This window comes from Heloderma suspectum, chromosome 10, assembly GCF_057233095.1.
Source record: "Heloderma suspectum isolate Gila_16-S chromosome 10, 16-S_ref, whole genome shotgun sequence".
NCBI lineage: Eukaryota > Metazoa > Chordata > Lepidosauria > Squamata > Helodermatidae > Heloderma > Heloderma suspectum.
Window position 1 is genome coordinate 41,068,084 of NC_139467.1, and position 14,816 is coordinate 41,082,899.

At 50.6% G+C, this 14,816-nt stretch overlaps 1 protein-coding gene across 1 annotated transcript in view; it reads left to right on the forward strand.

Annotated features, from left to right (window-relative positions):
* Positions 1-8,583: 8,583 nt before the first annotated feature.
* The window catches only part of KCNQ4 (potassium voltage-gated channel subfamily Q member 4), a 125,071-nt gene continuing 118,838 nt past the window's right edge, over positions 8,584-14,816 (forward strand). The window contains exon 1 of the mRNA XM_084816035.1: positions 8,584-9,382. Coding sequence (XP_084672161.1) covers positions 9,084-9,382 — 299 coding nt within the window. The 5' untranslated portion in view covers positions 8,584-9,083. The remainder of the gene's footprint in view (positions 9,383-14,816) is intronic.

The following is a 14,816-nucleotide window of genomic DNA, read 5'->3' on the forward strand; positions in this document are numbered from 1 at the left end:
CTGGCACAGGTGTGATGTTGGGGGCTCTGCTGCTGCCCCCTCCAAGGACCCATGCATTTGTGTTCAAAGCTGGGGGCTGCATGCGAGAATTATTGTATGCATGGCCTGCTTCTGAGAATTCTCACCTGCAGCTCCTCCTTGCCCTGCGATCAAGCAGAATGATAGATGTGCTTCATGTTTTCTTTCATGGGATAAGAGAATGGGGAACAGGTTGTGTTTCTCCTGAGTACCTCCTCCAAATTCCAAATCCCTCATGGCAGAGCTTCTTTCTGCTTCCTGGGGCTCAGTCTCATAGGTCTTCTGGTTGGGAGACCTGCTATCCTATCCATCGGGAACGACATTGCTCAACACCCTGATCTCTCAGCCACTGTGCTACAGCTTGGACAAGCCAAAGCTCTCAAAGCCACATGCTGAGAAGTGGAAACGCGCTCTGCCACTCCGCAGAACTATCACAGCTTCTACTTGTAATATTTTTTTGTTTGTAGCAGTTCCTATCTTTTGGTCAGCATTCTTTATTTTAGAATATCCATTATGTGTAACTTTAAAAACAATAAAGAAAAGTTATAAATAAAAAGGTATCCAGCTGACTCTTACAGCTGATGGCTTTATTTTATTATTATTTATACAGCGCTTATAGCGTTTGCAGGATTTGAAGTGCTCAGTGCTCGGAAACGTTGCCTCAAAGTGAAGCCGTGTTCCACTGATTTTTACCTAGCGCAAATAACATCACAGTGGAAACTGAAAAAGAAACAGACTTTAAAGCTAACTGAAGGAAAGTCGTTTTTGTAGTTAGTACCCAAACAGCCTGTAGAACCTTGAAAAAAAGGTTACATTCACTTGCTTCTTGCCACCTTAGCTCACTGCAGACAGTACATTAAAAAAACACAGCTGCTGAACTCATCTTGACACCCCCCTCAACTCATCTTGACACCCCCTTAGCTCAGCTTGGCCCCCCACTGAGCTCAGCCCCCTCCCCCTGCAGCTCAGCACCCTGCACCCACCCAGCTCAGGGGCTTTTAGTTTAGAAAACACATCACTAAGTTAAAAAAAAAACACAAAACTATATATGATAGAGGGTTATAAAATGAAGCATAGTCTGGAGAAAGTGTACAGAGAGGTTTTTCTCCGTCTCTCATAATAGTGGGTCATCTAATGGAGGGAGCAATCCTATGGCCACTAAAGAGCGGCTAGATGGCCATAGGATATCTGGTTTTCTGGGAACCGACCTCAGAGCCCGCACTCCAAGGTCAGTTCCTGGAGAACTGACCTCCCCCCACTTCTGCTCGCCCTCGCAAGAGGAGCTGAAAAGGGGCGTGACTGAGGGCGTGACTGCATGTCCTACAGCAGCCTTCTCCCCCGCCCCGCCCTCCTGCTGAATAGCATAGATTGATAGACCAATCAGCTGTCTGTCTGTCTGTCCGTCCGTCCGTCCGTCCATCTATTTAATTTCTATACCGCCCAATAGCCGAAGCTCTCTGGGCGGTTCACAAAAATTAAAACCAAACAACACACAATAAAACAATTTAAAATATATAGAACATTAAAACCACAATATAACAATACAACCACAATAAAACCTAGCAGCAGTGCAGGAGTTTAAAATACAGATTTAAAACAGCAAAGCTAAAAATTTAGAAAGCTGAAATGCTAAAATGCCTGGGAAAATAAAAAGGTCTTCACCTGGCGCCGAAAGGAATACAGTGTAGGTGCCAGGCGAACCTCACTAGGGAGCTCATTCCAGAGCCGGGGTGCCACAGCAGAAAAAGCCCTCCTCCTAGTAGCCACCCGCCTCATTTCCTTTGGCAGGGGCTCACGGAGAAGGGCCGCTGACAGTGATCTTAAGGTCCGGGCAGGCACATATGGGAGGAGGCGATCCTTCAGGTAACCTGGCCCTAAGCCGTCTAGCCAAAATTGCAGGGTAGGAGGAGCGTGGAGGGAACGCTCCCCTCCATGCTTCTCCTGCCCTGCTTTGGATCGGCAGTCGCCTCTGAGTTTGGAGGCAGCCACCTATCTGGATAGCGTTATGCCCTAAATCGATTAGCAATAGATTCAGGACGGACCAAAGGAGCCATTCCAGCAGGCTGTACAGAGGGAAACAGGGAGCAGGGCCATTCCAGCAGCTCAGCTGAAAAGCTACTTAATTTTTCCCTCTTCCCTCCCCATCCCCTTTTCCTTGCACGTTGTGCCTTCGGGACTCTTGTTTTGCTGACTGCATGTAAACTGCTCCGGGAGCCTTTCTTGGCCGAGCAGCAGGCTAAAAAAGGAAAAGAAAAAGGTAAATAAATAAATACTTCCCCAAGTGCCTAAATTAGCTTTTGGAATTCACTGCCACGAGATATGGTGAGGGCCACTACCTTAGAGCCAAGCTACAGACAATGTAAAATGAGTCACTTGAAGTTGCGGTGTATTTTAAAACTCGAAATAACAAGGGCTGCGCATACCAATCTGGACCAGGACGGTGGCCCACAGGGATGTGGGGGGATTTAACTCTAATAAAACAGGGGCAAGGAGCATACTTATGTAATAGGTTAAGAAATTAATAGTGTAAAGTGGGAGCACTTCCCTGAGTCTTCTGTGGGGAACGTATTTGTCAAAGTCTGAAGTGAGTGAAGCGTGGCTGTGGGTCGGTCATCAGGATCCTTTTGCAGAAATGTCACGCTCACACTTTTCGGATCGACTACTACTCCTGTTCTACAGTGAATCTGACCAGAGTCTGTTATGCAAAACAGAACAAATAAAAAAACCCAGCTGCTGACTGCTATCCAGTCAGTGGTAGAGTATAGCTGGCTCAAGCCACCTATCTCCAATTTTCTTTCCTCACACCAGTAAGACTCAGCGGCTGAGTGTGCTGTACTGTGTTAGGCTGCAAACAGAAGACCATGTGAGAAGCTATAACCATGGCCTCTGCCTGGCCTGCTGCCTTCACTAAGCCTTGAGGCAGCCAATACGTGGCTTTTCATGTTCGTACTTAGGAAACTGGGTTCACATTCTCCAAAGGGTAAAGGGTTTTCTCTTCTTTCTGTCCCACAGCATTTCCACGAACTGTAGTATCGATTTGCAAAGCAAAATGCTAGGAGACAAGATGTCAAAATAATATTACACAACAGCGGACCAGGACTACGCTTTTCCAAAGGGAGTGGCCACACCTCAACGTTTTGAAAAACAAAGCATTCTGTGCTAGAATTCTGGACATCTTCAGTGTTGAATGTGGAAGGAGAAGCAGTGTAACAGGAAGTATGAAAAGCTCTTCGGCTTCCTGTTCCTCCTGTATGAAAAGTTCACCAAGAAAACAATAACACCCTGACTTGAGGGCGCATGATCTTTGATGTCCCCGTACAGCCCCTTCCGGCTGTGGCCAGCAAGATGCCCTTACTGTCTCTGCATTCTGAAACAGTTTTGATTTAAACTCTCCTTCCAAGGGACTCGTGTAACTAGAGGTTAGCGATGGTGTTTGGCGCCTCCCTGTTAAAGGCCCCCAGCTCCACAGGGAAACCCAGCTCCCAGTGTTCTGATCAGGGCTGGTGTCAAGGGCAGGCATGGTGGAGCACCTGACAAGGGCCCGTACCCCAGCAGGGGCCCACTGACAAGGGGCCCTTGGAGTTGCACCCCCTCTTTGTAACTGCAGCTTGCTAGTTCATCTGCCCCTTGCTCCAGCCCAGACAACGGTGGCGCTGGTGAGGAGGAGCCGTAGAGGCTGCTGCTCACTTGCTCCCGGGCTCTCTGCCTGCCAAGCGAGCAAGCGGTCGCAATGGTGAGATCTCGCGGATGAGGAGCAACAGGAGCTGGCGACCGTGGCGGTGAGACAGTGGACTCACTCGAGGAGGAGGCCGATTGAGGGTGCCTCGCCCATGGGCCCTCGGAAACCTGGAGCTGCCACTGATCCTGATGTTTACATCCTATACATCAGCGGTGCACGATCTGTGCAGCCCCTGAAGCTGGCAGGACTACATCCACTTTCCCCCCGCAGCCCAGCTGATCAACAGCTATGTGTAGGGCCAGGACAGCAATTTCATGGGGAATGGCAGGGGAATGGCAGAGAGAACAGCCTCCCGCCCGATCTCTGTGATCCCCGGCGATCTCCCAACCCCCAGTGACCCTGCTTCTGAGTTGGCTGTTTTCTTTTCTGCCACTAGCAGAGGTGGAGAAACTGTGATCTTGGTGATGATCGCTGGGGGATGGGAGAGAATCATAGAATAGTAGGGTTGGAAGGGGCCTATAAGACCATCAAGTCCAACCCCCTGCTCAATACTTTCATCTTCACCCTCCAGCAATCCCTAGGTCACACTGCACAGGGAGGGAGGGTGTGTTTAAACCTCCTCATCCCTGTGTGCTGAGATACTTCTGCATGTGGCCCCCAGGCCCCCCAGCTGACACCAGATGTCGTCCTCAGCGCCCTCAGCAGTGCATCTCAGCTATACACTAAGAGCAAAATCAATTATCTGAGTGTGGGTCCTTATGTAGCAAAATATCACCATCCATGCACACCAAGGAGGTACCAGGAACTTGAGGGAAAGTACAAACAAACCTTAGGGGGATCCTATGGTGGGGACCCCCCCACCCCCCAACATGCTTAGTAGCCACAAAATGCAGACTAACTGCTGGTGTGAAAACTGGGGTAGTGGTGGTAGAATGGAATGGAACAGCCTGGAAAAGAGTGCAGCTGGCTGGCTGGCACCCTGAACAGGAGCACTTCGTGCTGCAACATTTTGCTGTAGATCCCAGTCATTATTTTTTCTTTGTAGTCTCAGCCACTTATTCTAGGCTTTAGGCTGCTATTGCACTTGATACCAACATTTTGCATTTTTTCTCCTGCCTGTAATTTAAACAGTTAAAGATCATGTTGCTTAAAAAAAACAATGGAGATTTAATCTCGCTAGTGGTTTTGTTGCAATTAATTTCCTATTGATCTTATTGGTATTTCCATTTGACTTCGATTTGCTTAGCACAACAAAATCCCAAGCAGGAATAAATATGGGGCATAACTAAAAGCTCCCAAGGGCCCAAAGTGGCCACCCACAGACAGTATAGAGGCTGCCTGTTGCCTCTTTTCAGGAGTCACTGCTCTGGGCTTGTTGCCTCCATCAGTGCATGTTCTGGGATGGGGTCAGAATCAGGTAATTCTACAACCTGTCTGCATTGGATATGACTGGATCATTCTTGATGCAGCAGAATTCCTTGCCATCAGAGGAGGCTGCCCGTTGCTTCTCTGCCGGAGAAGATGGAGAATAGCTTGTTGCCTTTATCCAGAACTTGGCCTGAGAGCCATATGTCCGTTGGCCCTTTTCACACTTCAGTCATGCATACAATAGTCAGGTGAAGGGGGTATAGGTTCTCCTTTTCACACATCTTGCTCATTGGGTGGATGTTTTGAGGTGGGGGCCCAGCATGGCAAAGGCAGGACCCACTCAACACATGGTGCATGTGTGAAAGGGGTTCATCTCTCTCTACCTTAAGATGCCTCCTCCATTTGTCAAGCCAGGCCTCCCTTCAGGGCCAACCTAAAAGACATGAAGCTCACTGACTCTCAGCGTAACCTACCTCAGAGTAGGCTGTTGTGAAGATAAAACAGAATAGAGGAGGACTCTGTAAGCCGCCTCCGGTTCTTTACAAGAGGGAAAAAGGTGAGATATAAATGTAATAATAATCATCAATAAATATAAACATGTCATTCACATAATTAGCAACTGTGTGAATGGCATTTAAAAAGTAAACAGTGTGTGTGTGCGCGCACGCACATGCACGCAAGTTAGAGATCCAGATCAGGACCCTGGTGAGCATGTGTCAAAAGGAAAGTTAGGGGGTTAACTCTTTGCCTCCTGCTGCAGTCCCAATCCAGATAGAGAGAGGGGTGCTGTGCCTCCTAGTTCTATCAAAAGAGAAGCATTCATTGGAAGAATCACTCCCATGCATGCCAATCTCAGTAGCTAGTGTGGGAAGCCTGTTCTAGAGTGGGACCACTATGGGGGCAAAGGGTTAAAGCCTTCAGCCATCTCTCTCTGCCCCCCAGGATCCTGATCCTCATCCACACCTGCACCTACTATTTATTTCTGTAAAAGGCATCCAACGATTGCTAGTTGTGGAATGGCTTTGCATGTAGTTTGGCCCTCAGCTGCCATCAATCCAGGCACTACAAATTTCTGTTGTGAGAAGTGTTTTATTTTGTTTTGTATTTTAAAACATTATTCGTTTTTCTTTACCTTTGCCTCTGTTGTTGATAAGTTGCTTTAAACTCATGCTGGAAAAGCAAAGGTTACATCTTTAGATAGAGTAGAGTAACTACAGAAACATGGAGAAGAGGTGGGCACCTCTGAAGGCAGGTCATTCCTCCTCTTCCTCAGCCTAAATTGCATGGGGGGGCAGGGGGGGGCTTCCAAATGAGGCCTTTATCCTGCAATTGCCCTACCTCAAACATGGAATTTTGCAGGGGATCCAGACAGAGGGCTCCTAGCACAGGAGTCGGTCACACATGATCCATGGGCCACGTACGGAACCCCTTGCCTCTAGTGCTGCCCCTGCCGGGCTGCCCAAATTTGGTAGTGCACTGGCAGCAAAAAAAATCAGTGGTCTGCCACTGAATTTCAGCAGCAAACCACGCTGGAGGCTTAAAAGGGGCAAAACCCTTTTAAGCCTCTGTTGCAGTTTGCTGCTGGAATTCAGCAAGCTGCCTTTTCTTTTTGCCTCTGCACCACCAGGAGTGCAGCCCCAAAGTGGCCCCCAGAGCCCCCAAAGATGCCCGTCCCATCCTAACACTAACATTCACAAGGCCTTGTGCAGCGATTCCATCTTTTCTTCCTGAACAGATTTTCCACAGTAAGGAAAAAGATGGAAGAAACGGCGAGAAAAACATGAGAGGATTATTACAGTGGATGTTGTTGTCATCTGGACCCCTGTAAAATTCTGTGGATGAGGCAGAGCGATTGTACAACAGAAGTCTGGAAGGCTGCAGCCTCTTCCGTTGATAACCCTCCCGTGTTTTCCAACCACTTCTCCCACCACTTTCTTTTTTCACAGACAACAGCTTCAGGAGGGAAAGACAGAACAGCTGCATTGCACAGTGCCTTTTGACTGGAAGTGCTAAGCCCTCCCCCAACCGCCCGGAAGCCGTGGAGGGCGACTGGTTGCCCACCCCTGCCCTAAAAGCAAAACTTTTCAGTGAGTGAAGCCAGCTTCTTAGCCCCACCAATGAAAATTGCCCCCCCTTTTGAGGATTAAAGCGGCTCCTCCCAAATAATCAGCTGCCACCAATCTTGCAATTGAACCCAATAGGGCGAACACTCATCTGGATCCATTCCCCAGGATTTTTGTGCGAGCTGGTGAGTAAAGGTGCCAACTTCACAGGCTCCCCTGTAGCTCTGCCTCACACAGCATCCTGGTCTGCAGACAGACATTAACACAGGGGCAGTGGTATAGTGGTAAATTTGGAAATGCAGGAGCTCATTGTTACAGTCTCCAAGGGCAGTCCAAAAATTTCAGGCAGCTGTGTCAATCCATATCAGCAAACCAGGTCTAGGAGTTTTCATCTCCACCAGGGCACATCTCTGGTAAAGGCAGTAGGTCTTAATTGCCTCTTCCAGACCAAGTCATCCCAAATACTTCGCATTCCAACATGGAACAATATATTGTGGCTTGGAAAATCCATTCCCCCCACAGCCACAGTGAGGATCGCAGCTAAGCTCAGGGGGAACAGGGAATTCTGAAGGGGGGGGGGCAGATGACATCAGAGTCCCTGCCAATGAAAAAGTGCCTGAGCTGAGTCCCTGCAAGCCCTGCCTCCACTGCACCGGGGTGCAAACCAATATGGGGCGGGGCCGTATGTCACCAGGTGAATTGTATCTGGGTTATCTTCTCGCTGAGAAAAGCTTCACCTTCTGGTTTCTCCACATCAGGCTGCTGTTGGAGGCATAGGAGCCGGCCAGATCGGCTTTTTTAGTCAGTTGGCAGCCTCGTGTGTATTTTATTTAGTGTCCCGTCGGTTCAGAACGGCCTCCGTGGTTTGTTTGTGGGCTTCCTAGACGGGCGGCGAGACATCAGAGTCCCACTGAAGTCAATTGGGCTGACTCAGGTAAGTGAGCACAGGATGGAAGCACGTGTTCACAGCCGCACGCCGGGGGACCGCGGGCGGGCCCGCCTCTTTCCGCCGGTGTCCTGGTGGCGGCCAGCGGCCTCGAATCGAAAAACGCGCTTAAAGTCGCGCCTGGCTGAGCCGAGCGGCCCGGCGGCGGCGGCGGCTGCCCGGCTCGCTCGCTTTTTCCCCGGGCTGGAGAGGCAGCAAGGCGTGGCTTCTCGGCGTCCTCCCCCTCGAGCGCCGAGGAACTCGCCCCGCCGTCGGAAAGGCGAGCCGACGAGGGGCGGAGAGAGACCGAGGGGCGGGGGATGCCCTGTGAGTTGGAGCAGCAAAAGGCAGGTGGGAAATCCAGCAGGATGGAGAGGGGCCGAGGGAAGAGGAGGGGAAAGAGCCGGCGGCGGCGGCGGCGGCGGCACCACCACCGGGCGCTGCCGCTTGTTTCCCCCCCGGCGGCGCCGTTGACACTGTCCAGCTCTCCAAAGCGCCCTGCCCTGGGAAACCTGCGACTCTTCTAAACTTGGGCGTAGACGGAGCAGCAGCAGCCCCGACCGAGCCGGGTGAAGAAGGGGGGGGGATCCCAGCCCCTCCAGCCCCTCCAGCCTTCTCCGCGGTCTCTCTTCTTCCTCCGCACCCCCCTGCCGGCAATCTGAGGTTTCCCGGGTGGCCTGAAGACGCGGCGGGGGCGCTTTGGCCAAGACGAAGTGGGCGCAACTCTGCTCGGCCAGGGTCGCGCACGTGCGCCCGGGCGCAGCCAGCTCTTGGCCCCGCGACGGCCGCGCCTCGGAGCGGCGCTTTGCGACGGTCCCGCCGCCGGAGCCTGGGCGGGCGACAGCGACCCCTGCCCTGCCGGGCTGAGCGGAGCGGAAGGGGGTGGGGGGCTCCCGGAGCGGTGGGGCCCTCGCCGGACGCGCGCGCCGAGGAGCCCGCCTCGCTCGGGCCATGGCGCCGCCGGGCTGAGCGGCCTCGGGCGCGCCCCTGCCCCGCGCCGTGAGCCTGCCCTCGCCGGCTTCCGAGCGCCATGGCCGGGACTCGCGGCGGGGAGCGCGCCACGCTGCCTCAGGCCACGATCCCCGGGGGAGGCGAAGCCCAGCGGGAGGAGTTCGTGGCCCTCACCGCCGTGCAGACGGAGAAGAGCGAGGGGCCCGCCGCCGGCAGCAGCCCCCGGCGCCTCGGGCTCCTCGGCACGCCGTTGCCGGCGCCCCGCGGGGGCTCCGGGACCCGATCCGCGTCGCACAAGCGCTACCGGCGCCTCCAGAACTGCCTCTACAACGTGCTGGAAAGACCTCGCGGCTGGGCGTTTATCTATCACGCCTTCATGTGAGTAGTCCTGTCTTCCGGGTAACCCCCTTCTCTCCCCTCCCCTTCTGACTTTATATGCCAAGAAGTGAGGGACGTGTCGGTGTATGAGACACCCGCCCCCCATATATTTGCCCGGGGATTCAAATCCTCCATTCGGGCTTACCCAGCTTCTAACAGGCCCAGAACTAAGGAGGATGCGCCTCTTCCTCTCAATTTGTGTCCTTGTCTCCCCCCCCCGCAGAGATTTAGATGCATGCCAGATCCCCCCCTTCCCTCAGTTTTAGGCTCAGGGGGAAACACCGGGGGGGGGGGAGGCATGCGAACGTAAGAGACGTTCCACCGAAACCCGTGGGACTTACTTCCTAGTAAACATGGATAACAGATTGGCCTGTTAGCCTGGATGTTTCTCTGGAGGGGACCGCAAAGTTCACAGATGCCGGAATCGCTGCTTGTCTGACAGTTGGCGACCTTGACCTGTCTTGGAAATAGCTTACTTAAGGAAAAGTAAAGTTTTCCAGGTGTGCGTGTGAGCAAAGCATCCGAAAGCATTTTCACAAGCAGCGGTTGGAAGATCCCACCAAAGTTTGGGCCGCCCTGCTTGTTAATGTGGCCCAGAAAGTCGGAGAAGGCTGCTGCTACTGAATGGCAGGAACGTTTTTGCCCAGTCTTCCCCAACCAGGTGCCCTCCAGATGTTTTGGATGACAATCCCCAGCATTCCTGACCATTGGCCATGGTGGCTGGGGCTGATGGGAGTTGATGTCCAAAACATCTGCAGGGCACGAGGTTGGGGAAGGCTGTTCTAGCCTGTGCGTGTGTGAAATCCCCCCCCAGTGAAATGCAAAACCAGATTTAAATGCCACTTGCCCAAAGCTGCATTTGACAGCAGCAAAGCACATGACACTTGGGTAGCGATCTTCCCCTCCCTCCCGCTTTTCTTCAGGGCCTGACCCACTTATCTCTCCATCAGCAAACTGGGGGGGGGGGCATGTGCCCCTTCAGAGATTCAGCTCCTTCTTGTCTATCTGGCAAAGGATGTTCTCCCTTCTCCCCGGTCCTGTCCTCTGGTGCGTTACACCCACCTGGTTAAAACCTTCGCCTCCTGCGTTGACCTACCCAACCGCGGAGCTGTTTCATGCATGCAGCCTCCTTCCTTTACTGCTCTGCTCTTGCCGACTGGCCACCGAACATCTGAGGGGACTCCAGTGAAAAGTATCACCTTTGAGGTGAGAGTCTGTGTGGTGTAGCACAGCGGTTGGACGTAGAAGGTTGCACCTGGGCTGAGGAGACTAGGCGCCAAGAAACCCACCCTGCGGTCTTGGGGCCCGTCGCCAGCGCTCAACTAACCTACCACCCGGGATGTTGTTCAAGAGAAGATGGCATCACCCCATCTTATACTCTACTGCCCGATCTTTTTGGAAGAAGGGTGTGGGATAGAAATGCATGGACAGCTCTCCTGTTGTTTGTTTTTATCTTGATCAGTGCCAAAATGTAGCTAATGGCCATTCCCATGGGCAAGTCCCTGCTTGATGTCACAGTTGTCATTTGAGGTGTGTACACTTGTGAGTCAGGCCTGCAAAGCATTTACACCCATAATTCACCTTGTTACTGAGCAGTGTAGCTCTTTTTCTGGCTTGGTATGATGAAGAATTTTGTGCAATTCGGAACCCTGCACCTCCATTTTACTGATCGAAGTTCAGCCAGGAAGCTAGATATCGTTGTACCTGTTTTGTGGCACTTATTCTTAGGGCCAGCACAGAGGGCTGCTGCCTCCATCCTGAAGTCCTTCCCCAATAACTTTCGGCCAGGTTTTAGCTGACGCAAGTTGGGCTGGCCGTCTCCTCAGCCTGGGGTGCATATCAAAAATTGCCTTTTAAAAATATTTATGGTGCCTAAATCCAGTATCCCAATGGTCTCCCACCCAAACAACTGAGCAGGTCCAGAGCTGGTTAGCTTCAGTCTTGGATGCCTTCAGACCATTCCCTGCACCCCATATTCAAAACTATCTGGGGTGATCATTAACTGCACGTGCACCCAGGCTATCCCCATGCTTTCACCATCTGGGGAAAGAGTTGTGAAAGGGTTAGCCTTGCTCCTTGTGTGTGCACTCTGGACGGAGTGAAGATTTTTCTTTGCCTTGGTTACAGTGAATATGAAACCAGGCTGAGAACTGATCTGGGGTTGAATGGGAACAGTTGGACTCCCTTGGGGGACACCCTGATCAAAGCCATGGCATATACAGCTACTGTCCCCGCTGGTTCTCCCCGCAGTTGCTTCCCCATCCCTCTTTCATCTGACTTTGGGGTGGGTCCTCTGGCCCTCCAGAAGTTGTTGGACTCCAACTTTCATTGCCAATGGTCAGGGACAATGTAGTCTAGTAACAACATCCAACAGACACACTGGTTTACAAATTGTGCATTGGGACCTTGTGGTGGGTTGGACTTAGGTTGTGTGTTGGGGGTGTGAGGGTGAGTGAGCTTTGGGTCACACATCCAGAATCAAGGTGAAGTTCTACAAATGTGTCTCCACTGGGAGGATGTGTGGCCTTCCAGTTGTTGGACTGCAGCTCCCATCATCCTTCACCATTGGCTATGCTGGCTAGGGCTGATGGGCATTGTGGTCCCTCCGGGTGTTGTTGGACTACATGTTCTCCGTCCTTGATATATATGGGGTTGCCAATGTGCTTTACAGAGCAATATAACAAAATAGACAAGTCCTTGCCCCAGGGAACTTACAAAGTAAATGTTGACAGTTGAGGTGGGTGGGTGCGGAATAAGCAGCAAAGGACGCGTGTGAGCAAGGACAGTTTACATGGACTTAAGTTTAGCTTCTGTTTGTGGGGACTGCTGACATTGGAAACATTTTAGTTCAGCTTCTTTCATCTTGAAGGACAAATTAGGTGCAGTATTCGGAGGTGCTTTCCTTATGGATTTTCATTGGGACCGGCGATGGCGGTGGGAAGGGCCCAAACTGTTTAAAGTGTTGGTACCAGGCACTTATGTTTTCTCTACTTGTGCTTTTGGGGGTTTGCAGCCTCAACATTGCACTAGCAGCCAGGAGTCCATTCTCAAAAATGACTGGCCCCATTTAACTAGTTCTAGTATCTGGAATGAGGGTAGCAAGAGCATTGGTGTGGCATTTCCATAAGTCATGGAAAGTGCAGCAAAAGTCCACCACTCCCAAGTGAAGGTAGGCCTTATTGATATTGAGAGAATCTTGTAGTGACAAGTTGCATTTTAGGCTGTGTTGACAGCACAGGCCTTTCTATTTTTCATTGCTTAATTTTATCCAAAGCTTGCCTCTGCGTCCTCTGAGCTCAGAAGCACCCCTACCTCTTGTTCAAGGACTTGTTTCTGAATGTACACGGCCTTAGGACATGTAAAACAACAGACGGTAACTCTGTCCATGTGCAGAAGGTCCTGCACCGCTGTGACGAAGTTTCTGAGATGCAGCACCTCTCATCTCAGAAAAGTTGTGGAGGTTGGTCCTCCTGGTGCAATCTCCTTCTTCAGAGGCAGGAAATTTCTCAGTACCAATTGCTGGGGACTAACAGGTGAAAGGCATGACCAATCGCCCTGCTGGCTGGGGCCAGGGGTGATGGAGTTGTAGTCCAACACACCTGGAGGGCCTGAGGTTGGGGACAACTGTGGTGGACGATGTTACCTTAGCAAAAGATGCCTGGAGGACGAATGTATTTACTCTCTGTTCTGGAAAAATTGGTTAGGGTTTTTTGGCAAGTTGTATGTTGTTGTACCAGCCTTCCCCAACCTGGTGCCCTCCAGAAGTTTTGTACTGCAACTCCCATCAGCCCCAGCCAGCATGGCCAATGGTCCTCCAAAACATCTGGAGGGCACTGGTTTGGGGATGGCTGGTAAAGACAATAATTATCTAATACCCAGGCTTTTAAATCTGTTTCAGCTTTAATCTTTGTTATGCTGCAACTTGTGTTTTTATGCTGTATCTAGCTTTCTATTGTTTTTATTGTTCAGTTTACAGTACTTTATTTCTTCTTGCGAGTTGCCCTGAGTCGGCCTTTAAATACTGCAAATAAAATAAATTATACAGATAAAGTGAATGTTAAACTGGCCTGGTATACCTCAGAAATGCCGATGTCACTATACGTGGCTAGGATTCTGCAACCTTTCTAAAGAATTGGGTCAAAAACATAACAGATGGTGTATTGATTTCTGGCGTCTTGGAAATTGTCCTCCAATGTCTAGGTACCCAGATATGATTTTTGTACAACACACTTTTTATTAGCTAATTTTTTTTTTTTTAGCATCCCACAGGGAGGGAGCATGGAGCTTGAGTTTCTGTGGTAACAGTTATCACTGCACTCACACATAACAGTAAGCCAGGATTCCTGGCTAATCCTGGTTTATCATGAACAAGCTACATGTTCATGCCTGCAGTCTGTTGACTCCCACTTTGCTCCTCCTGCTTGTGTGAGCACGTGAACAAACCAGGAAGCCATAGCTTCGGATTATGTCCAAACCTGGGATCCTGGCTTGCTGCTCCCAACAAGCCAGGACCCGTAAACCAACAACAAACCATGGCTTGTTGCTGGCTTTTAATCCTGTCTTGTTTGGGAACAGCAAACTAAGGTCCCAGGTTCAGATGTAATGTGAAGCTGTTCCTTCCTCATTTCCCTGCTCACGTGAACAGGAGGAGCAGAGCAGGAGCAAATGGGCTGCATGAACAAGCACATAGTTCATTCACGGTAAGCCAGGATGAGCCAGGAATTTTGAGATTCTGGAGCGGCTATTTGTGAGTGGGCTTTTTCTGTGATGGCCTCCAAATTGTGGAATGCACTCCCTAGAGCGGTCTACCTGGCACCTATTTTGTTGACTTTTCAGCGTCAGGCAAATATCTTTTTATTGTCTCAGGCCTTTTAAACTGCTGCGTGCTTTCTTTTTAATATGTGTACTGCTGCATTTTACAATCTTCCCTGTTTTTAGCTTTATCTCTTAAATGCTGAATTTTTGTTGCTGCTTTTAAAATAATAATTTTTTTTAGGGTGCCATCCTTTGCATGTTTAGACAGAAAAAAGTCCTACAGCTCCCAGCATTTCCCAGCCAGCCATGCTTCAGCTATAGGGGGACTCAGAAATTGAATTAATAATAATTAATAATACTGTAATGTGTGAACATGGCCAATGCTCCCCATCCTGATAATTTATTTCCCAGCATCTGTTGGAACCAGCATCTCTTCCAGTTCTTCCAACTATTGCCAAGTTGTTCTTTTCTGTGTCCTCACCTCCATTTCAGGAGTTCCGGAAGCATGCTTTAAATTATTCCAGAAACTCCAGTTTGATGTTTTAGTTCCATCTTGGGGCAAAGACTCTGCCCTACTTCATAGGGTAGCACAGTGTTGAAAACGGTACAAGAAAGACTAACTAAAATGATCATGGGGCAGGAGTATCTTTCTATGTGAGGAGAGGCTAAAATGTGTGGG